Source organism: Argopecten irradians, chromosome 16, assembly GCF_041381155.1.
Source record: "Argopecten irradians isolate NY chromosome 16, Ai_NY, whole genome shotgun sequence".
NCBI lineage: Eukaryota > Metazoa > Mollusca > Bivalvia > Pectinida > Pectinidae > Argopecten > Argopecten irradians.
This window is the reverse complement of record NC_091149.1, coordinates 8461711-8487407: the sequence shown is the minus strand read 5'-3', so window position 1 is coordinate 8487407 and position 25697 is coordinate 8461711. Positions and strand designations below refer to the sequence as shown.

Sequence of the window (25697 nt, the reverse complement as noted above, 5' to 3'; positions counted from 1 at the left end):
TACAATCAAACGGACATGAAAGAAAATGATTATAAGTAAAAAAACATTTGTATCACCTAAAGAATATTCAAGGAGTTCATGAGCTAGCCAATTTCATGGAACTCCTAATAAACAAGACTTTTGCAAATCATATTGTCTTTAATTGTCTGGATGTTTACACATACATTTTTATTAAAACCATTGTTCATTTTTTGGCGTTTATAGACAACCCGATACACGCATGTAAAGTTAAAACGCATTACTCTGAATAGGTCAAACTTGGGAGTTTCATTGTGTTTTGAATTGGTTAGGCCAATATATATTGAAACGACTGACATGTTAGAGGGGTCCAGAAGGAGGGGTTCCGCAGGGAGGGGGATTTTCTAGCCCTTATTCATGGAAGGAATGATAAAATTTGCGTGGGAAAATCATAAAACGGACGATACCATTCAAAAAAGGATAAAGTGGAAGATGTAGTGTTATGACTGTTTTTTCGCTGTCACGATTTTTCTAACAATTTTAGGAAAATGTTTATCGGGAATTCGTCCTTTTTAAATATATTTAGTTGATTGAGTACGATTTTTTTCTGACATTATCTACGGATCATGTAGACAAATATGTGTGAAGGGGTTTCAGGGTCAATCCAGATCGACATCTAAAACCCTACCCAAAGCTAGCACGGCTATCACTCCATCTGTACGTGTTGAAATTTAGCGATACTTATATATCAGGAAAAATTAATTACTTGTGTCATTAGATCCGTTTTCGTGCTGGAAGGATTCAGTCCAAAATAAAGGGAGGTCACTCTTGAATTTGGGCTCCGTAACAAACGCCTTCTGTTTTGGTTTCTCTCGGCTCGACTTGGCACCAAAATCCGCAATGTTTTGGCATGTACAGAACCTTATCTCAGCCGACGCAGATGCGTAAACACCAAGCTAGAAACAAGCGATAAATTGTCAAAATTCCCTACAAAACCTGCTAATCAGAGTAAAATATTTGTTTATGTGTGTCTAACTTGAGTTTTCTGTGAGTAAGAACCCGGTGGAGGGTTAGTAAACCCCGCAGATAAAGATATACTGACGCGCTGTTCAAACTAGAATAAACCCCGCAAATGAAAACTTCCTTAATCTCCGCCTGCTTGGTTCCTCCCGTGGGTTTGGACGTAAAATCAAAACAATTTTACTCTGTAGGATTCCGAACTTGACTTTCCCTGTAGATAGTGACATACATGTACAGGCATGGCTTAATATAGGATCAGGGAAATACAGATGTAATAATGCTAATATATATTGAGTTCTGACGTTTCTAAGGTTTCTCCGTCCGATCGAGTTCTTACGTAACTTAATACAGATACATCTGAAACATGAAAATAAAAATGGTGTCTTTTTATAGCAGTAATTTTAAATTTGTTGTCTAAGTTAGTTTAGATAAAATGGATCTGATAATTAGTTACAGTTATTATAATTTTGAATCCACCAGAGTGTCCATTGACCATTTTTTGATGTTTTAGGAGTAATGCGTGTATAGTACATTACAGAGTATGATTTTTACCGTTCTTTTTATCTAGACCACTAACTCATCTAAAACTGGTCTTATATAAACTAACTCATCTAAAACTGGTCTTATATAAACTGTAACTAATTCTCAGACCCATGGGTTTCACAGAAGGCTAAATTAACTCATATGCATATACAATTTTATTGTTTTAAATATCGCCAATTTATTCTCAAATCATTGCGTGTGGTGTTCAAAATACTGAAGCATTTTTGAAAATCTTCAATACTGTACAATCCGAGAAATAATTTGTCTTCATCACACGTGTTTGTTAGTACCATTAACACGTGTTCAATACGACTTATTCTAGTACTATAGTCACATCTAAACACATAATTACCATGGCAACCTTTGTCAGTACAAATTCTAAATTATTGACAATAAATCGACCTACACATTCATTAGTATTCCACCGGCATTAGGAGTGAATAATAGAGAGATCCAAAGACGGAAAATCTGGAGTCCGCTTTTGTGCATTTACCGGTGGTTTGGTTCCGGCAATTAGACGAACTATGTCAATTAAACGCTTGATTTGGACTGTATTGGTCATATTGAGTAACAACCCATCAGTAACTCTCCTCTTCCATTCCCGTTAATTGTAAGAGTACCAGTGACTCTAGCATTAATTATCAGTGTTCTGAAATCCGGAATATTGACGAAATGTCATCAGTAAGATTAAATTAGAGCGCATTTACTGATGATATGGATTTGACTTACAGGGACTTTCTAACATATCCGCCAAATGCTGATAACGACGAAAGTTCCGGAAATTTCTATATGTCCATCTACTGTGGTATAAAATCATCATCTCTTTTCCGGATTTGCTGTACCTTGATTGGCTTCGTAAATTAGACACTATTACAGTATGAACATGATACTCCAATTCCTCGGAAAGTTGATGTCATTATTGAACATCGCTGAAACGCTTAGCAGTACTAATCAGCGATTAAAATGTTTCCGGAACTTGACAATGAACAATTCACGTATATATGTATCTATATAATGGCCAATCAATATTGTATTATCTGTAACATATCGGGAAATGGAATTATAGTAGTTTTGGTGCTATGTTTTTGGCGCGAAATGCGCTAAAATATATGTACATGTGCGCCAGTTGTAATATGTACTAACATGTACTTTTTACATGCAGTTTTCGTCAGGGTGACGCAACAGACGCCAGATTTGGTCACGGGCACCAAACTCGTTTTGTGCAAATAAAATTTCATTTTTTCGTCCATTTCCATCCTGTTCGCTGAATACTGGAAATGAGCAGCCTCAACAATTTAAATTACAATTAATGTTTGGTAAAATGAGCCGTCAACAGACAACTATATCTCGTCGAAGATGATTCAAAGATGATGAACATCGGACTGTCACAGTGACATCAATTTGTCATCTTGACCACAAGGAAATATACATGTCAATAAATCGTCTATAGACAGTATAAAAGGTTTTTAGCGATTGATAAATTTGTGTCAGTTATTCTGTAAGAGAATGCGAGATTGTTTGACCGTTGCAATGTCATTCTGATAGACTACAATGTTGATGATGGCCATGATGCGTGGTTTGCTACGTGTAATATAAAGCTAACAATACATCCCATTATATAAATGACTAATCTCTTGTCTCGTAGACCTCGTGATTCACCTCTGGATGCACGTACATTGCCCGACATGACCAGACAAACGTAATTAATCGATCCGGGGCATGTCGATATCCACAGGAATATGAGTTTACAATGGAACTACTAAGACCACGTGATTTGTGATGCGAGGCTAACGGAACACAGGACGTGCATTCCCACGTCAGAAAGTCGTAACATGGACTCATTAAGGCATTTGTTTATAGTTACACATGTACAAATATACGTGGGTTTGTATCCAATACAAGTCCAATTACCTCTTTGAATAGTATTTGTTTTTATAAAATATTGGCGTCGAAAGCTTCATTGCGTCAGTGACAAATTCTTTTAAGCTGAAAGATACAACGTTGAACAATATTTTCAGATCTAATTTGTTGAATTTGCTAATAATTTGAATCAAGAGGTTAAAGTGAACAGTCGGGCAAGAATGGCTAAAGTCGGTAAAAATGGTGTGAATGTATCCAGTATAATTTCTTATGAAATGGAAAAATAAAATCTCTCGTCAAAATCTGTCTGCGTACGAAGAAATTAATTTAAAGTGTGGGAATTCTAAAACGTCCTCCCGGCTCACTATGTCCGTGGTTACATTTCCACACAGCCTCGCTTTCGATGCTTTCAACTTTTCTTTACTTTAATGGTCAGAAGTGGGAAACTAAGCAGAACTTGACCGTCGTATTAATATGTGAGAACTTTTGGAAGGCCAATGAACGCATTTAGACTGGTTTTCTTCGCTCGACTATTCACTTTAAGCCAGTTTATTATCATTCGCCCTTCGCTTCTTATAAAACCATCCGTAGAGCCATGGAATGGCTTTTACTAAATATAACACAATAACTCAAGAAACCTTGAAGTTGTTCTCAATGATAAATTCGTTCCGCTTTGTTCATTATCATCATTTAGAAATTTTTAATCAGCCATTTTCATGGTCACATGGGACGTTGAACCACAAACATTAAAATCATTTCTATCGAATTATTTCCTGACTTCCGGTTTGGTGAGAAGTGATTTGATGCCGAACACAGCTTTGATGACTCACATCAATGTACTGTATCTGGTGTGATTTCATGAAGATATTTTTTTCGACAAGACTCTAATTAATTCTTTCGGTGAACAGAAGAGAGAGCGCCACGCAGCTGAAGAAAGCCCCGAGGCTAAAAATTTCTTGCTCTCAAAGGACAAGATGTCTTGTGTACAGAATGCAATTTTCTTCCTAAATGAGAATGTCTCGATGACAGTAAGATATTGTACTCACATCTCTGAGTCGACAGTTTTAGATTCATTTTATAATTCGTCAAATGTTTAGAGTTCCCATTTACAAAACAATACATTTCGTAAGGTCAAAATACCGTGTGTTGTGAATACATATATAATTCTCATATATTCAAGGGTAGCATGAACATTTACAATATCTGGAAATGGCGATAAAAAAGTCGACGTAATCTATAATTGAGTAAGGAGCGTCAAAGCGTTACCATGTAAACCGTAAGTTTAAAGTTTTGTGTTTGTGTTTTGACGTCGCGATTTTTTGTTGTTGTTGACGTCATCTCGTCGAAAATAGTATCCGTCCAGTGATACAACGGTATCATAATGGTCTCATAGTGCAAAACGTATACGTATCTCGTGGCGTTAAATCAAACACATCGGCGTCAAAAGACGTCTCACAGCGTCAATACATAATACCATAAGAATTTGACGGAACAGTCGCTTATGTCTAATGGCGTCATAAATAAGACACAACGGCGTCAAAAAACGTCAACAAACAATACATCATCAATATTTCAGTGGTTACTATCACTATACTATCACTGTCACTACGACAGTGATATATAGTAACCACCGGAGTATCGAGGATACAAACAATACAATTCTAACTATATGTATACAATGAAGTTACTTACAGGTCAGCAGCTCGCATAATAAAAATGAACTCTGCCATAATAAAGCTTATTTGTATCGATTTGAAATCTTTACTACTATGTAACTTGTACGTTGTACAAGCAACTTATTATGATGCACTGTACAACTCAGTAAAAATAACGATATGAAAAAATCCGTTTCAGGAGAATATAAATTTAGCGCAATAAGGGGTCAAATTAGTCTCACACACAGAGTCTAAGCATGTGCTCCTGCTGCTATTCGGAACCTGTTTCCTTTATTGTATAGATATACACCATAATATGGCCGTGGTAACGGTTACGTGCGCACGTGTACCGGCTTAATGTGTCTGTATGTTGTGACGTAATGGTTTACCGGTAAATATTAACACTTATGACGTCATTGTTTATCTTGGATTAAAGTTTTACTTTCTTCCGGTTACAAACAGATGTAGAGGCTTAGTCGGGTTCAGTGAGGTGGAAACATCGTGAAAAAATTAAGGTCTCGGAAAATAGCTACATGGAAATAGTTATTTTGGTTCACAAAAGTTTGAACTTGAGATCATGCATATACGACTTTGATTATTTTAAAGGCAAAAAGTTGTAAGATTCGCCCCCGATATTGTTAGTATTTGTAGATGTAGTTGAAATTGAGTTATATCAAAGAATATTTAAAATGATTTCTTAAAAAATTTGGTACAGCAGTTGTTGAAAGTCGATACTTGTAAACATGTCTTCATTTTAAACTGGTCGCCATAGAAGTTACGATTATTTCCGAATGGAAGTCGGAAAGTTCATGACCCCTTCTCGGAAAATTTCGGACAGACGTTACGTAGTTACGGTAGTCACATGACGTTCTCGGCAACGACGTTATACTGTCGGATAACTCCGTTTGTTTGACTAAATGGGACTCACCTAGCGATGTTTAATATTTATTTGAATTTTTTCAAAAGTTTCCGAATCATTATCGCTCACCTTGACTTCGATTTAGTCCTGTCTCTATCTGATTTACAACAATATTTATTTTCTAAATCATGAAAAAAAAAAGATATATACGGATTTTGGCACTTTAAAGATGCTCAAGAATGAGGGAGGGACCTCTGACTTTGATTGTTTTAAGCCGGAAAAAGTGATTTATAGATTAAAGATCGATGCACAAGAATTATGAAGGGAAAGTGTGATGCATCCTATTGATTTATAAAAATTTGGAAACAAATAAGAAACATTTTTTGAACTAATTATATATTTGTGTAACATACACGTGTTATAAAATGTGAATGTTCTATTCCAAATTGGCTTTTATTCGGTAGAATACAAAACAAAAATAGATTTTCTGGGTATAAATGCGCACTTTATAATGTGACGCATCTTTTCAACTTTGCACTAAAATTTTGGTAACATATTAAGCCCTTTACATTGCTGCCATAATAAGATTACTTTCATATTTTATGAAAGGAATTAATATAAAGTATACGCATGTTTTCAATCGTAGCTTCGAATGTATGTGTATGTATGAGAGTTTACTAAAATTAAATATCTTTAAACCAATTAAATTACTTTAGATATACTGAAATGTCATTCCATTCACAAAATAATATTCATAAATGCCAACACAATGGTCCTTACTTTTTTTATCTTATCTCTTCCATTTATGCATTCAATTATATAGACATACATTGATAGATCTAGATCTATAAAAATTTTCGTTTACACATAAATATTTACTTACAAAAAAATAAGTGGTATGCTAATTAGGCTCTCTCTCCAAAATAATTACTGTGTTGAGTTTTCCAAAGAATAAGATTATAAGCCATTAATTTTGACGTTATGATAACATTGAGTACAATGTTCGGTAAATTATCATAAAAGCAAAACAACTCGCCTACAAACGCCTCTTATTGTCACTTAGTCTTTATAGCACTGAGTGGCTTTGAAAGCCTTATCAGTATAAAAACAAGAACCTGCGGTTACAGGTGAGCGAGACCCTAATCTGGTGTTACAAGGTTTAGGCCATGTGGTAACAGTCCCGAGGGGTCGGTATTGTCCGTATAGGGAGCTGGTTTAGCGACCAAAACAACGGACTCGATTATCTATGTCTAATGAGCGGTATTTGTTGGGGTATTGTGACAGGGTAATTGTAAGTACCAACACGCCGTATAATGTGTTTTATAGAGATTTTGTAAGTCAATATTTACACGTGGTCAGGCGCCTCCCCCTGTTTTTGTTGACCAGTTTACATATACCACTTGGCTATCTTAGACTGACCAACATTTTCGTCCAGACCACAGACAATAACGGTCAGTTTGCTTGACCCATCATAGACAGAGAACATTTCGTAAGGTAGGATACATTTTTGTCAGTTTTATTAATGACTACAATATATACGTAATTTTATTAATGACTACAATATATACGTAATTAGTTAAAATTAATTATGCTGTCAATTATTAGATGCAACACAAATTAACAATTTATAACAGGGGTATGGGTATTGGATATACATTATAAATGACAAGAATATATTTGGGCGGATTAATGTTGACAAATAACCCTATAAAATATTTTCAGAAGTTTCCTTAAAAATAATCAAAGTAATTTTACAGCCCATACATTTTATGTTATTACCTATGAAATCGAGTTATATGTCGCAACCCTTTTTGAAACTGAAAAATAGAAATAGAAATGATTTTGATTTTACTTTGAATTTATTTTGGCCTTTTATTTCGGATTATTAATATACTAGCTTTATACCGTTTTTCCTCATTATGAAACTGAAAAATGATCACAGTATAATTATAACCTTATGGTCGATTTGAAGAAAATGTTTTATTTTAAGAAGTTGGATTGTAGAGATATGACAACTCACATTTTTTTGCTTTAGTTCATAATGTATAAGTAATCCAGTGCAATACAATTCAGTAAAGAAAATATATTTGCTTTACCGTATATACTCATTGTACGTATACGTGGATATGTTCTTTGATTTGTAGTCGTCCAATAACGCTATGTATACTCCCTCCGAAATGTCATGTCATATAATTTAACTTTCATCACCATGTCATGCTTTAATTTGTAGTCCCCTGTCCCAGTGCTCATGTCAAACATTATAGTCCCTGATCCCAGTCTCATGTCATACTTTGTACCCTGTCCAGCTCGTGTCCATTATAGTCCCTGTCCCAGCTCATGTCATACTTTGTAGTCCCTGTCGCCTCATGTCAACTTAGTCCTTATCCCTGATCCCAGTCTCATGTCATACTTTGTAGTCCCCTGTCCACCTCATGTCAACAGTAGTCCCTGTCCAGCTCATGTACTTTGTAGTCCCGTCCTAACCTCATGTCATACTATGTAGTCCCGGTCCCAGCCTCATGTCAGACTTTGTAGTCCCCGGTCCCATCCTCATGTCATAGTTTCTAGTCCCCTGTCCCAGCCTCATCTCATGCTTTGCAGTCCCTGGTCCTAACCTTCTGTCATAGTTTCTCAGTCCCCTGTCCCAGCCTCATGTCAGACTTTATAGTCACCGGTCCTAGCCTCATGTCAGACTTTGTAGTCCCCGGTCCTAGCCTCATGGCATACTATGTAGTCCCCTGTCCCAGCCTCATGTCATACTTTGTAGTCCGCGGCCCAGCCTCATGTCCAACTTTATGGTCCCCGGTCCAAGTCTCATGGCATACTTTGTAGCCCCGGTCCCAGAATCATACTACAGTATACATTGTAAACTCACTCCATAATTTGTAGTCCCCCGTCTTCATTTCTTCCATACCAGCCTCTGGCCTCGTCTTTGGTCAACACCTGTCCCCATATGTCTCCCTTCTCGGCCAGCCCCTCTCATTCAATCCGCCCCTTCCACATCTGTATTCCCGTCACAGTCCCAGGTTACTAACCCCTGACCCCGGCACGAAGCTTGACAAATATTTATTTAGCTTTTCTCTATTATTGAAGATTTCGGCGATAAATATGTTGACCTCTGATGTTTGTAAAAGATAGATTTCACCTTATGGTGCTCTGTGGTGTATATTAACTATTTCAGTGACACGAACCCCCGTTATAACATTTTTTTTAAGTTATTTTTTTTTTCTGTAATTCTACCACTGGCTTTTTATATGCAAATTTCTATACATAATGTATGTACTTGTTATGGTTCTCTGATTTCTAAAACTAAGATAACCTATTTCTATCACCCGAAATAGTGTGGTTTGACGAACACATATCCTATAAAAACCAAGGCATCGATTAAACAAAGAACGCTTACGCCTTTGGAGCGTGTGGTAACAAATTCTGCATGTACATTTTTAAGTGAGACTGCGTAAATATCTATAATTTTGTTGTTATTTTGATGTCGTTTGATTTGTGATCATGTATACGTAGGAAATAGTTTCATTGCCATTGAGATAAATATCTGATATTTAATTAGTCATCCCTTTACACATCCTCGATACTCCAGGGGTTCCGATCACTTACGACACCCCTAGGCTATCATAATAAATCTGGTGACAACATAACGGGTAATTTGATCCTTTGATGCACATCAAAAGAGCTATATAATGGTACAATGTGGTTGACTGAGTGACTGAAGTTGGGTGTCGCTCTCTCTGTAGTCTTCAAATGAAATATTTCAAGGCTTCAATTGGTTCAGATTTTCTTATGAACTGCCTCCAGTTTTACTATGAGATAGTCCAGAGATCGTAGGTGATCGGAACCCCTGGAGTATCGAGGATGCCTTGTACCATGTTAACGTCTATCTTCAACCTGTCAACACACTTTATCATTAAAATGTACAAGGTCACACAATTCGCACGCAAATAAAAATATTTACCGAGTTTTACATTGAAAGGTACACTAATGAGATTCACCTGCTTTTTACCTGTTATAAGTAGCTATTTTACCTGTAATTATTGTCCTTTGATGTGCCCATCATCACACCTGAGGAATGTTATCGCGGTTACGAGTATTGTTATTGAGTCCGGCACTCGGCCAGTTTCGGACCCAATTAGAGATAAACGGCATCAAAGGATTTAGATCTCTGTAGGGACAAACAATGTGTTAAGCATCCTTAGTCTCTGTCCACCATGGCCAGTGACCACTGTCCAGCTCAGGCCAAACACTTCCCTCTCCGTCTCCACTCCTTTCTCGTTGATTTCATTCATTTTACTATCATGTACACATGTATACCTTGAACAAAACATTAGAGGACACATCGACATGATTAGAAATAATAGCAACCGTTTTAAAAATAAAAATATGAATTCAAAAATATAAGCCATGATTTTTTAACATATGATATTGTTTATAAATATTATAAATGGAAAAATTCAACAGTGACTACAAAATGTCACCATCGTACGATACGGCGACCTCTGTGTAAGAGGCACTCACTTTAAAATTCATGTCTATCTACAATGGTGGTTCTCATCTATGGGGATATATACTTTGGCGCACTGTCGCTCGTTACACGGCGCTTTGTCGCACTGTCGCAGAGCGCATAGGCGCCCTTCACTTTGCGCAAAGTCGCACTAGTATTGTCACTAATCGCATGACAGATCGACAAAATGACAGTGCGCCATGTCGAAATCAACCATCATTGTAAATCGCAAGTAACAAAGTATGTACATTTAACAAACGGCTACAGAAAAGTAAATCCTCGTAAAATTGTCAAAAACTGAAATTTTAATACCGTCCCTTTGCTATTTTATATAGAGAGCTATTTTGCATAGATACTGTTCTCAATATACTTTACAAAGAGCTTATAATTTGATGGCCATAGTTTTGATTTTCTGAACGGCAATCGAATGACTCTAACTTAGATTCTAAATTCTAAATTCTGTGAGAAATACCCGTGCGAGGGACACAAACAAATGTCTCGTGTTTATCGACCCTAAAACTTCTCCTGCTTTATGCAGTTAATAATTAACTAATTTATCTCAATATTTTGACCACGTTATCAGTCTTGACCACGCTAAGTCGTTTATTTGGCCATCTGTGGGTAAACGGACATCTTTGCCCCATTTACAGGATTAGTTCTGGCCTATCTGGGGATTACATTGGCCGTAATCTGGCACGGGGATAGTTGATAAACCTATCGGGTGTATCAATGTCTAAATATAGCCAGGTTTGGACAAGTATGGACGGACACAGGTTATGTAATAAACCACAGGAGTAACTCAACAAACATTTAAGATAAAAATAAGACATGTTTAATACCAAAAATTGTTTAATAAATCTGCATTTGTGTCTTCTTGCGCTAGAGGGTCGATAGCAAGTACATTACCTAATAGTATAATCATTGGCTAAACGTTGATGTCTTTTTGTGGCTTTATCTCAATACTTTATTCTATATTAACTAATTTGCTTTATTGTAAATAAAATTCACCATAAAATTTGTTAATAAATGATATGTAATCATTTCTACTCATATTTGATGTGAATTTACTTATACACTTGTAAACATTGCCGTGAAATTCCTATACATCATCAACATATAAATTATAAGTAGTATCACCTGTACGGTATGTAAATCAGTGTCCGTACGTTTATTTTATAACATGGATTTTCTTTTCAACATCACCATATCATACATGTCAGTCCACGAGCTTCTTATAAACAGACGCGGATTATACATGAGTGTGTTTATAACTAATAAACCCGCGCACCTGTTTTAATCAAAACTTATCAATGTTCTCCAGGTATACAGATATACAGTATACAGACAGGTAATCAGATTTATAATTAACAGAATGTTTCTAGGAAGCTAAATACTCTTTATCAGTTTACACTAGATCAAATCCGGAGATAGCGTCTCCGGTCGCCGAGTCCTATATTAGTGATACTCTAATTAATTTTCGAATATTTCCTCGCCAAGGTCTCGTTTTGACAGGATACATTTGCTCAGAAGTTGTGTACTTTTCGGATCTCCAGATTTGAAGCTATCTTAATCTTTAAGTGTATCCACTTCCGGTAAGATAGAGAAATTATGACATATCCTGATCATTTTGACGGCTGTGCCATACTGTGGTCAGTTTTAATAAGAAGTTCAAAATACGCATAGAACGTCATGGAATTCAGTGCAAAAATGATTTTTACACAATACGACATTTTTATTGTCTTATCCCATCATTTTACCTAAAATTACCAAATTACCATTGTATTCTATCATTTTAACATTAGCTAAAACAAACATGCTCGAGACCTTATCATTTCTTAACAAAATTTTATTCCGCTCGGATGTCTTGTGCAATCCATTGTGTATATATATCTATGACTTTGGTTTTCTCCTCTCAAGTAATAAACTGAAATGTTGCTATTTTTGATTAGTCTTAATTAGCGAGTTATATCATGTATTATTTTGCATACATGTGTATTGATAACATAATGTAACTAAAAATTACTATTATGATAATCAAAGAATATTTTAGAGTCTTGTTTAGATAGGAGGAACAAATCCTGATGTTTTTGACTCCGACATTTTCATTTGGAACTTGTATGTGTAAAGTACAAACGCTTCCATCCATGATTTACTGTGGAAAACGATATTCTATAGCCATTATAGGATTCCTAAGACATACAAAATTTGACAGTATAAACGAACGTACTTTTCGGTAAAATATTTTCGAGCCAAACATTATGTACGTGATTTACCGCGAAAAAGTATCGTTTATCAGAATGTCAAAGTCATTGATAAGATGGCACGTGCTAATATCCAAAGTTTGCCGGGAAAACAAACTCTCGCGAGATTTGGTCGAGAGGCTCTTTCCAGGTGGTCGTGTCACTAGATAAGATTCCCGAAATATTTTCGGACATAGGTGTTCGAGATCATCTGCTGACCAACGGTCACTCTGTCAACTGGACTTACGTAATTGTTAGCTCTTAATCCCAAGTTATCTCAAACACTGACCAAAATTTCGGCCCAAAACAATGACAGAGCTCTAGACAACGAGTGTACAAATAGCTATTAGGAAACCCCCAGCTGTCACCACTTAAAGCTTAGAGTATGAGACGAGGGACTCCAAATACATTATTAGGGTTCTGATACACAGGGATGGGGATGGACACACAGATTAGGGCCAAGGTCATAGACCCCTATAGGTTCGAACAGACTGATTGGTCAACAATTTATACTGTATAGGTAAACAAAATTAGTATTACATAATGTATGTCAAATATCCACCGTATTTCGGACTGGTCCGGTATATCAGTAAAATACCTTAAAATGTATTTTTTGTATAGATTACATGTACCTTCCATGGAGGTATACAAGTATTTCTTTTCGCCTATACATGTAGTTTCTAATTTCAAAACCCGCACTTTGCAACTATCAATTTGCAGCACACAATTATAGCCTTAAGTTATCACGCTTAAATGTACGTGTAATGTTAACGCGGTAATGACTGCCTCGTTAAGCACGTGCACTCGAGTAAAATGCGCACCAAAGACATGAACACTACTAGCTCAGTGACTCCGATACGTCCAAAGTCACGTGTCCTCTTTTTAACTCTAAATTGCATTGCTCTATTTGACATGCTAATAAATCAAAAATTTAATGTTTTCACATTTCGTAACTTTTAACATGAACTTAAACGGTTGTACAAATTATTATTGGTGTACAGTGTATATCATATATATATTGAAGTAAAAGAAAAGATAATTGATATCTGGCAGAATTTTGAAGGTCATTAATCATCACACTAATGAGAAAAATATTTAAACGAATAAGCGGTAGTTCTACATCTAAAAGTACGTCTTTGGTTATTAAATGTGTTTTTCGCTCATTTTTTTTTTTTTTTTTTTTTGAAAAAAATTATCTGTATTTAACTCTTGAGATCAATGAGAACATGTTTTTGTTTACTGTGGATTTTAAATAGTAAAAAAATCTACCTTTAATACCTTGGCCTAATTTTACACATTGTAAATAAATGTAAAGCAATTTAACAAAAACTCCGTTTAACGAGATATCTGGTGAGATTGTACCTGGGCTCTGATGTAAATTCTACCCCTGTCCGTGTACTATTAGGACGACCGGAGCCTAAAAACCTATAATCTGTTTTAAGACTCTAACGAGATTGGATGTGTCAGCTATTGGAGGCATTTACATGATTCGGCTAAATGTGTACACATCACGACTAATGTATTGTGTTGTTACCCGAGACATCAGGAGCAAAATCACAATTCAACAAGTTTTTTTTAAAAAACCTCTTTTTTTTTCATTTGTGCTTGAAACGTTTCGCGTACTGTTTTCCATGTGAAATAGTGGTGGATCAAATACAACTCCCTATCGCCCACCCTTTGTCAATCCAAACCCGTGTACGGTCAAAATCAAGAAACACTGAGGTGTTGTATCCATATTTCAATGGTGACAGTTTGAAATTTAATGATATAATTGCGGATCGAATTGCAATTTATATACAGCAAATATTATATACGTAAACATATTAGCTTGATTTGAATCAAATTTCATAACATGTCGCCGTCGGAGATATTTTATCAATCTGTTTTTCAGCAAAAAAAAATAAATAAAAATGGTCAAAATAATCGTAGCTTTATTCAGTGGGGATCAGGTATATATCATTTTCAAAACTGATAGTATTTTTGCAGAGTAACTTGAGGGAGTATCTACCCTTTGAATTGAAAGTACTCCAAAGAGAAACTTAAAACCATTTTAAAACTTTACTTATTAAAATTCTATTTGATAAATGCAGATACTATAGTCTTTTATTCAAAGTGTAAGAAGTGTTGCTGTAATTTTCCTCGAAATAGAATGAAAAAAAACCTCACAATCTCAAAATATAACGGAAACTAGTTACACTAAATAATAGAACCGAATCTATTGTATCAAACGAGCATTGCACATCGTTACGTTTTAGGGACTTGCTGGCGACTCGACTCTGAACTGTTTTGACGTGAATTGTGTAAGTTTGGGTAACATAGATTATACTGGATAAGGCACTTGTGTTTGAATGTTAAATCTTTACAATATTGTTTTGACGTCGACTGAGAAGAAATAACATGTCCCTAGTATAAAGAGATTATCTTATAGTGAACTACGTGTAGGGAAAAAATACATAAAATCCCGATAAAGATGATACTTCACAATTAGTGTCATCCTCGATACTCCAGGGGTTATTATCACTGCTGTTAAACTATTGAAATTGCTCTATCCATAATTTATTAAAATGCTCCCTCGCTCAATCATTTCAAATTCCTGCTCATTCGCAACTCCCGTGTTTGCTAAATATGTATTAAAGATGCTCCACCATTGACATATGGAATGTTTTCTTTATCAAAACCAGGCGAAGACGATTTAGTATTTTTTAAAAAAGTTACTCACTTGACACCATTACCATTATTGAAAAGTTTGAGCTTCTAATTTTACTTCAAAATAAATATATCAAAAATAATTAATTGCATCCCGAAAAAAATCCCTTGCACTATGTCCTATATGGAATGAAGTACTGATTGCGCATGACCCAAAAGCAAATTGAATAATTTTATATAACTTTTGTATTAATTAGACATATATATACACGATTAAACACTAATTATTGTAAAAATGATGAGTATCGTTTATGCTCTGTCGTCGATGGAGCATCTTTAATATTACTGTCGTCATATGATGGCAGTGATAGTAACCCATCGGGTCTAGAGGATGAAATTCTCCTAGAACGTTACCAAGACTGAAAGACTGATAGAAATTTCTCCAATATGTTGCGATTGGGTCTGGGTCAAGCAACCATTGCATATTTGTTTTCTGAATCATCCAAGGGCGGACAACTCGAAACTTTCTTTGATTTGTGTCAATTGTTTAAAGTATGGCGATACGAAATCCGTTAATCGGTCACCAATGGTGTTGATTTTATACTTGTCTTTTCCAGACGTTTTGTCGTACAAATGGTACCTCCTGTTTATATGCAAAACGTCATCGTTTGATCAGCAAACTAAGTAATATTTTGACGAACATCAAAGGACCAATCTATAATGTTTGATCAATACGGAATGTGACTTAGTGCAAAAGGCCTTTCATGATGCCGATCCTTTGAACTTTTTTTCTCAAATGGAAAATGATGCTAAAATCACATCTTTTTAAATACATGTATCAGAATCTCTTTATCGGGTGCATCATCTGCCTTGAGTTTTTCTATGCCCCTGTTATCAGGATATAGGTTCGAATACTGTCGGCAATTGTTCTAATCCAAGTCTGCCTTATCATATATTACATAACTTCTTTGGTAATACGGTCGTCAGATACCTGTACATATATATCTTAACAAGATCTCGCGATATTGATATATAATCTACTTTTTCTTTTGTTTGGACTTTGGATGATTACATGTATCTAAATTATTATTGCCAGTACTGGAAGAATCTGCTTTCAGACTCCGTTTATGAAAATATTAGTTATCAGCCGAGTGAAATCATATTCCCTTGTTATTCTACGTACATAGAATATATTAGGAAACTTACAACACGCTCTGTACCAAACTACCAAATTAATTAGCACCTAGAGCGCCCCCTGCCGGGATGTACCTAGTACACACGCTAGCATATACCTGTTGTGACAGGGGCGGTAATTAGTCTACACTTGTCCGTGACGCAAAGGACACTAATTAAGTAAAGCTAATCAAGTGGACGTTAAGGGTCAGTTTTCACGACAATGATTAATTAGGGGTCACTGATTGGTCAGTCTGGACTGTAGTTTCACACCCCGGTGCTGACGTAGCACGCTCGTGTAAGGTCGATCGTTAATTGAGTCGTTTATGTAAGGCTCATTGCCATGTAAGTAACAATACGCGATAATGAACAATTATAATGAAGACGTTGATCTAATTCTATCGGTGAACACATTTCACGTCTAGAGATTGTCGTGGCAAACGAGCCTCGAAACATTTTAGTTTGATATGAGTTTACACTTTCAAATTTAATTAAAATGTTTTTTTTATTTAGGTATTTTTGTCTTAATTAACGCTGACAGATTATGTTTAATTATCGATGAGTAACTCGAAGATGAAATTGGAGAAATCGACGTCTCATTCACGAGAAAACTTTTAATTTTAGGAATCATGCGAGATAATTTCGAAATAGCTGAAAAGTAAGAAAAAAATGCACATTGACTTAAAAATCATGTGATTATAAAAAACCCAATAAATAATGAATGTCGAATTTAATTCAGATTGTATCAATTATATGTTTAAGTGCTTATTTGAAGTTGGTTATAGATATTCATATGTGATATTTAAACAGTTTGGGATACGAAAAACTTCCTTATTGCAAACATTCATACATATATATCTCAGCTCCTATATATATACATCTCCTTGGAGTATTTTATCCATTGACCTTTTATCATTCACACCAAAATATAGTGTATTTTGAAGTCAATTCATCTTCGTTTTTTAGCAATTATTAAAAAAGATATAAGAATTATTTCAACGACAGTATCAGAAAGCAATACCATTTGAACATGCATATAACTACTGTAAATGTACTTTTTGACATCTTGTCAGAAGTTGAATAAAACGATGTGACAAGTCAACTTACTTCTGCCTTTCTGTAATGAATATGATCAGAATAAATATAACTTTTCCTGCAAAATGATTCAACATTGTTCAGAGAATTTTTTAAATACTATATATTACTCAATTCTTATGCCAGATCTTTTATACATTTTGTCAAATTTTCTAAAATGTAGCGTAACTTTAAAATGAATTTATAGATTTTGAATTTCTGTTAGTACAACAACAAAGTAGGCGAAGATAAATTTTTCCAGTAGTGAATAGTAGTCAACCTCTGGTTTTCTAAAATGAAGGGAATGACAGATTTGTTTTGAAAATAAGAACTGTTATAGCTTGTCTGTGGTGATCAGGTTCATGTCAAGTGACATTTTTGAACTTTTCTCACCAATATTCTTAAAATGAAACTGATAACATTTTTCATAATTCTGAATGTCAAGATTTGATTTTCAAAAAAGAAATATGGCTCTGTTAACTATTTGAGACAGATTCTTTGTAACTATGTATATGTACAGAGACCTAGATATTATATCTAGGTCTCTGTTATGTATATTGAAATATTAAACAATGGAGCTAAAGGTTTTTATTATCCTATATTAAAGAAATTAAATGAAGATACCCCTGAATTTTTAATATTTGTTCTAATTGCGTTCCTGAAAAGGTTTATAAGTGAGATATCAGAGAGAATGTATAAATTGTTTAAACAATTGTTTCAAGGCATTTTCACTTTAACAAACAATAACACTAAACCATTGTCACTTCATAAAGTCAGATCTCGTGTAATATTAGGTGTTTGTGTGTGGCTGTTTATGAAATAAATACCATACCGTCTCGAAATTCTGACAGTGATATTTTCCAACCCATTAAACCACTAAAAAGTCCTCGAGATAAACATCTCTTTATTTAGACAAGCTTGACATATCGAGAGTAAATTTACAGGAAACTAAAATGGATTTAAAGCTTGACGGTGGCATGTTTAAATATTTATCTATCATATTTATTTTCTTTATAATTTTTTTTTCCGAGTCCCGAGATTTGTCGCTTATCAGAGAGCGAGGTTCTCAAATCGCTCGGGGCTCGATGATATCTCAGCTTACACGCAGCTAATTATGGGGGCGGGGCCTAATCTTTGACATGAGGGCTTGTGATTGGCGATAAGGTTACTTGATTGACAGCTCTCGTGTCGGGTATGAATTGACGTCTTGTTTCATGACAGACTGAGCACACAGAGGTGGAAATACTGGAAGGGCAGCAGTTCGTTTTCATAGTCAGTCAAATTTAAACATTTCATGTGGAACTTTTTTGCGTGTTGGTCATACCAAGAAAACAGCGAGCATTTGTTCTGTGACTGTACGTTCGTTTAGATATATATACACACACGCATAGCTTTGGATTACAGTTAGTATTTAATGTTGCTCAAAGCCTCAAGGAAAACGACAGAAAGAAGTTCTCTAAGGGATTTTGTTAATCCTCTACGACACCATTACATATGTAAGACGATTTAGTATACGCTGGCCGGGCTAAAACACGTAAGACCGTTTTTCGTTTGTGTACATTTTACTCAACCTTTTACTAGACTGTGTTTGCGAAATACGAGAAGTTTGTTTTCTTCTCTTTACACAACTTTGTAAAATACTTTCACAGAGCAAAATGTAACCAGGAATTTTTTGTTTGTTTTAGGTTACTTGTACGGAAGTCTTGACTGATGGTGACACACTTATGGATTCCTGATTACCGGTAAAACTTTCATCGAGCTACAATGGCGGTCAATCTTTCGTTTAGGAATTTAGTATTTGTGTTTTGTGTGACATGCATAATTGTAATGACAGCCGGAGAACAGAAGCTTCAGTGCCAGGAGGTCACAATTCCAATGTGTCGCGGTATTGGATATAACTTCACTTACATGCCGAACCAGTTCAACCACGAGACGCAGGAGGAAGCTGGCCTGGAGGTCCATCAGTTCTATCCCTTAGTGGAAATCAAATGCTCGCCGGACCTTCGGCTGTTTTTGTGTAGTATGTATGCTCCTATCTGTATGGAAGGTTATCACCATCACCTTCCCGCGTGTCGCCCCGTCTGCGAGAGAGCACGTGCAGGATGTGCCCCTCTAATGGCCCAGTACGGGTTTCAGTGGCCGGAGCGTATGAACTGTGACAACCTCCCTGTGTCCGGACTCTGTGTGGATGCTAATGCTACAGATAGTTCTACAGCTTCCCCTCACCCACAGCCTACACCTTCCAAGGATGAACGCTTCCCTCCGAAGGAACCGCGATACCCTCCAAAGGATCCTCGCTATCCCAAGGGCCCCAAACCACCGAAAGACCCGCGGGACCAACTGAAACCCTTGATACGCACCACCAAAAACAAGAACAAGGACTTGTACCCCGAGTGCTGTCAGTGTAAAATGGTTCGTTTGGAGAAAACCAGTGGATTTTACAACGAGGTTACAACAGGCGGACTTGACAACTGTGCCATGAACTGTACAAGTCCGTATTTCTCCGAGGATGAGATGACTTTCGCCTCCTTCTGGATAGGTCTGTGGTCCATTCTCTGTTGTATCTCCACCGCCATGACAGTTCTGACATTTTTCGTGGACATGCAAAGGTTTAAGTATCCCGAGCGTCCTATCGTGTTCCTCAGCGCGTGCTACTTCATGGTCAGTTGTGGGTACATCATACGTCTCATCGTGGGTCACGCAGCGGTCGCGTGCGACGGGAAGATGATTCGGTACGAGACGACAGGTCCAGCTTTATGTACAGTTGTGTTCCTTCTCCTCTATTTCTTCGGAATGGCTTCCTCCATCTGGTGGGTGATCCTATCCTTCACGTGGTTCTTGTCGGCGGGTCTGAAGTGGGGACAGGAAGCTATTGCTAGTTACTCTCAGTATTTCCACGTGGCCGCGTGGCTCATCCCCTCCATCATGAGCATTGCGGTTCTGTTCAAATCCTCGGTGGACGGTGACCCTATCGCCGGAGTGTGTTACGTCGGAAACCAGAATATAGACAACCTCAGAGGATTCGTGCTCGCGCCTCTGTTTATATTTCTCATCCTAGGAACGTCATTCCTAATGGCCGGATTCGTATCGTTATTCCGGATCCGGAGTGTGATTAAAGCTCAGGGACGCGGGAAAACAGACAAACTGGAGCGTCTTATGATCCGTATCGGAGTTTTTTCTGTGCTATATACAGTTCCCGCTACCATTGTGATCGCGTGCTATTTCTATGAACAACATCTTAAGGAACGCTGGGAGAAGGCTCTAGTGTGTCCGTGTTACCAAGGTGCTATCAAACCAGAGTATTCTGTATTTATGTTGAAATACTTTATGTGTTTAGTTGTGGGAATTACTTCCGGTTTCTGGATTTGGACCGGAAAGACAGTTGATTCCTGGAAAAGGTTTTTCCACCGGACAGCATGTTGTTGTGACTGTGATAGAGACACTTCCGGATATAGTTCTCGTATGTCAAAATCCACGAACTCCAGCTACCCAGGTGTGAAAGCTCTGCCCCTCAGTCAGGTGTGACCCGCATACCATACAGTGACTACAGCCAAATTATAGATAAATTATATTTATATCATCGCTATTTATAGTATGAATCATTTCTCATTTCTAAGAGATTATCACATATCAACCGAGAATAAGATGGCAGATGCTAGAAAGTTAATCACAAAATATGGAAATACTCTCTGAAACCTTAACTTGGATCTATCTGTTGGAAGAAATCTGAATTAATTTTTCCAGAAAATTTGCAAAACTTCGGTTGATAATTCATGATCTCTAAGAAATGACTGTGTCTGTAACAAAGAGTCTTTGTTCGCAAGTTTGAGGTTTATTTTACACAAAATAATTTGATTTAACCGTTGTCTTGAAATAGACAAATTACCCTAAGAGGCAGAGTGATTTTAAAACGACAACATTCTATCAAGATATGATTCTAGATAAAACGTTTTAAAGGTAAAATTTGGTACAATTAATTAAATATGTGTATTTACAATTTTAATTTATTTCCGGTCTTTAATTTAAAAAAAAACATTCAAAGAGGCTAAGAAAAATGCATATATTTAAAGAGGATATATTTCCATGGAAGATATCTTTAAAGTTAAATTTGATAAAACTTTGTCAGAAATCTTAAGTGGAATATTTTTAGTCATTTTCACTAAAAAAGAATCCACCTCCTTAGCGTGCAGACTATAATTGTTACAAGGTGTTATACATACGTAAAACAAGTATACATCGATCATTACATACAAGGTGAGAGTGAGTTATATAGTAGTGCAATATTTCAATGAGAGTACGGTACAAGTCCTAAATCAATATCGGCATGCACAAATCTTGTGTCCCGATATTCCTCAATCAATTTTTTTTATTTACCGTGAAGAGTATTGAATTTTTTTCCCATTCTCGCCTTTAAAATGTATCTCAAAAAACTTCTTGCTGTGAGCCGATCAAGCCATTCGGTCCCGTGGTGTGTAATTAGGGGTTGAGTGGTATTTGTACAATAAGAGTTCAGACCTTGTCAACATGGTGGCACTGTCGACATCTCGAGTGTTTAATGCATGCAAGCAAAGACTTCAATAAAAATTCGGCAAATAATGGAAAGAACACAAGTACACATTAGAACTCGCGTCCCGAGAGTTGGTTACAATATTTACATTTTCGTTTCTTGAATTGAGAAAGATATTCGACTCTCATATTGATGTTAATGTCGAATTCTGAAATTGAAAACAAGAACTTTTTGTTGAAATTTAAACCAGATAGCAATCATGAGATTGAAAACTTTTTTTTCTTTGTGCATTTGTCAAGTTGACAATATTCAGTGAATGTTTGATACATCTTTGTTATATTGATAATTGCTTTGTTGCCATTTTTGACCTAAATAAGGTCACTGAAAGTAAAATACCAGTCTTTTTTTTTTCTTGTGCGAGCAAGATTTTGTATCCTCGGGTTCATTTTATATGTGATGAATCCGGATTTTTTGATCAAATGATATTATTTATGGTACATTTTTGTTGATATATATATTTTGTATTATCTCCGAACCTAGGGTAAAATAACTGATTTCTTGACCTAAATGAGAATTAATTAATTCTCTCCATTAATGAGAAATACAGACTTCTCCCGTCCTCGTTTACATTGCTGCCTTCGGGCCGGAAGTGTGCGCCAGCAGATTGAGGGATCATTAATTATTTCGAAATTCTGTCATGTAACTGACATATATTCGCCTGTAGGTGTTTTTGCTTTGTTCCTTATATGACAGAAACAATATGAAGTGACACATTCTACCAATCAGTATTATGACCCGCCCAAGTAGGGCTATTGTCTATTTATCCTTTGACAATGCTAACCATGTTCTTGCATCTTTCTAATTTGTCTCAGTGTCGGAACAAAAAATTCTCGTATTCTTCTGACATAGATGAGTTTCAACCTTCTGAATCACAGAAATGATTAATGATCCTTTTTTGCGCATGCGCAGTTTTTTTGTTTGTATATTTCATGTTTATTTATAAGACACAAAATATGTATATATTCGTTGATTGACATCCAAATACCGCCTTTATAGGGCCAATATTTTCCATTATAATTGCATATATGTTCGTTTGTTAAAAAGTACTTTCAATGTATCTGCCCTGATGTCCATGCATTCATAATCAGAGAATAAGAATGGTAAGATTTATTAATCCCTTTAAACAAACAAAATCTAAAAAATGGATTTACTAAATCCCCTTTTTCTTCAAATGATGATATTCTAGAGAAAACATTCACAGTAGATTTGGTAAAAACGTAAAATGTTGCAAAATTACCATATCCCAATTGCCATTGATTATCAAAATTTATTATGTTAAGAAGATGAAAAAGCTATGCTATCAGTTTTGATACTTTCCATTATCAACAAATACATTTTTGAAATTTCGACTTTTGAAGTTTAGAAAAAAAATGTGAAAAGGATGGACATTTTAGATAAATTGTGCATTTTAATTTTAAAATGAGAAATGAACCAGACAGAAGAAATAAGGCATCACATACCTGTGTGTTATGTATATAGAAAATGTAAGACAAGTTTAAAGCCACTGACAATCGGTATATTTGTACAGTATCATTGTGTATTGAATAACCAACAGGAAAAAGGAAATATAAAAGAAATAGATTTTTTTTAAAAATAACAAAACAAGAAATTGATTTTGTAAAACAAAAATAACAAAACAATTGGGTGAATATCTATTCATTAAATGTATTTTGCTATTAATTTAGTCAAGCTATCCTATAGTTTCAAAATTATTTAAAATATTTATTTATATGATGAAACATAAACTATGGTGACACATGGAAACAAAAAAAAAAACAACATTTTTAATGTAAAATTATGATTAATAAGTTTTCTTTTGGAAAATGTATAATTTGTTCACCCTGTATCATACCCTTCATTAATATCATTTCTTTGATTTTAATCCGGTGCTATTAATAGTGTTTGATACTGATAGGTAACAGTGCCATATATATATTAATTTCCAATATTGACAATGGAAACCTAAATAGGAAATAGCTTAAAGGAATGTTAAACTTTCAAAACCGCCATCTTGGGCTGTCAAAAGTAGTAAAATTGATTTATATTTTAAAAACAATTTAAACAGGACAAGGTCAAACATATTGTTATTAAAAAAAGATTTAAAAGGAAATTTAACGTAAAGTGAAATGTAATTTTAGAATCTACTTTCGTATGTTTGAGTGATACCAGAAACTATTCCCATGATTTGAGTAAGAGAGATTATTGTGTTAAGAAAGCATTGTTGTTTGAATATTGGTTTTAGATTGTTGTACAGTATTTGAGACCCCAATTTGAGTTCCATCAATCGGCTATTGTCGGTCTGTCTTTGTGAAATACCAGGCCTGAATGTATGTAATATAATCGTCCCATTGACAAGAAACTTTTTCTTTTTGGACCCTGTATTCAGAGCCTTTATACCAAACTATTACAAACATTTAAGAATTTGTATTTTGATAAACGGTAGGCGAATGTTTAAAGTAAAATTAGATAAATTTTACTCACCATATAAATACAAAGAAAAATAGCTTTGTAGCAATTTGGGCTTTACATTATTTTCATTTTAATTGTTTCAAAATGGAAAGAAAACCAGAAATTTTAGTTTTTTAATTTTGGTGTTGAAATAAATAATCAATATACTTATGACAATCATTTAATTTAATTTTCAAGTTTTTTCATGAAGATTCAATTTTTTTCTCTGGTCTGTCAGGAAACCCTGTTTGGAAAACAGAGGATAATGTACACTTTTTCTCAGATAGAACATGATACATTATTGTTTTAAAATTTATCCTAAACAAAGTTAAGTTCTTTATTCCTTTTGTTGATATTAAAAATGAGGCCATTGTTTATTTAATTGTCATGTTGCCCCAGAGAAGATGTTTGGTTTCTATTGTGACATTTGTTTGTTAGAATATGATTTTTCCTGATTTAGAATTCACACAATGTCGGGCGGTACATTGATACAGTATATATATGTTATTCACACAAAAAACGAAAATACACAAAGTTGAAGACAATCAATCCTAGTTTGAGTTTTTCATTATTTATATTCTTTGTCGTCATAATATGAAAACATGGAGGTTTTTTAGGGTATACAAGTGTCTGGCTCGTTTTAGAAAATAAAATACAAGTAATAGGACATCTTTATAACATGTACTATTAAAATTATTTTCTAAAATTCGATGGACTACAATTAGTTATGAATTTTCTTCAATTTTGATGCAGACACAATCATTTAAATTTTATATAGATTTTTTAGCTAAAAAAAGGCATGAGGTGTATCCACATTAGAAACAATAAGCTAGGAAAAACAGTACCGAAATATCTATTTACGTAAGTTGGCAGAAAGAATGAAAAAAAATATGGCTGATTACAAATGTCAAAGACTATTTTACAAAAGAACCTCCATGTTCCATAATATGCTCAGGTTTTGTGAGCACAGGAGTTTGTAACCATTTACTTTAATTCTAACAGCATGAAAGACGGAATTTTTAATATCATGGGTTCATGATGGCTTTCCAACCGAAAAAATGACCAGGGCCCTATATTGTTCAAGAGGTGATCGCTTAATAATTAGATTAGTGATATTTTCATTTCGATTTTATTTATAATA

At 35.2% G+C, this 25697-nt stretch overlaps 1 protein-coding gene across 9 annotated transcripts in view; it reads left to right on the top strand.

Moving 5' to 3' along the window:
• LOC138311166 (frizzled-5-like) overlaps positions 1-25105 on the top strand; it is a 109389-nt gene extending 84284 nt beyond the window's left edge. For 7 of the 9 annotated variants that reach the window (XM_069252634.1, XM_069252636.1, XM_069252632.1 and 4 more), the window contains one exon: positions 19227-25105. In XM_069252634.1, the coding sequence (XP_069108735.1) occupies positions 19306-21066 (1761 nt within the window). In that variant the 5' untranslated portion in view covers positions 19227-19305 and the 3' untranslated portion in view covers positions 21067-25105. Of the gene's footprint in view, positions 1-7322; positions 7390-18758; positions 19076-19226 lie in introns of those variants that run through there. The other 2 variants (XM_069252640.1, XM_069252639.1) reach the window with 2 other exon arrangements.
• Positions 25106-25697: the final 592 nt, after the last annotated feature.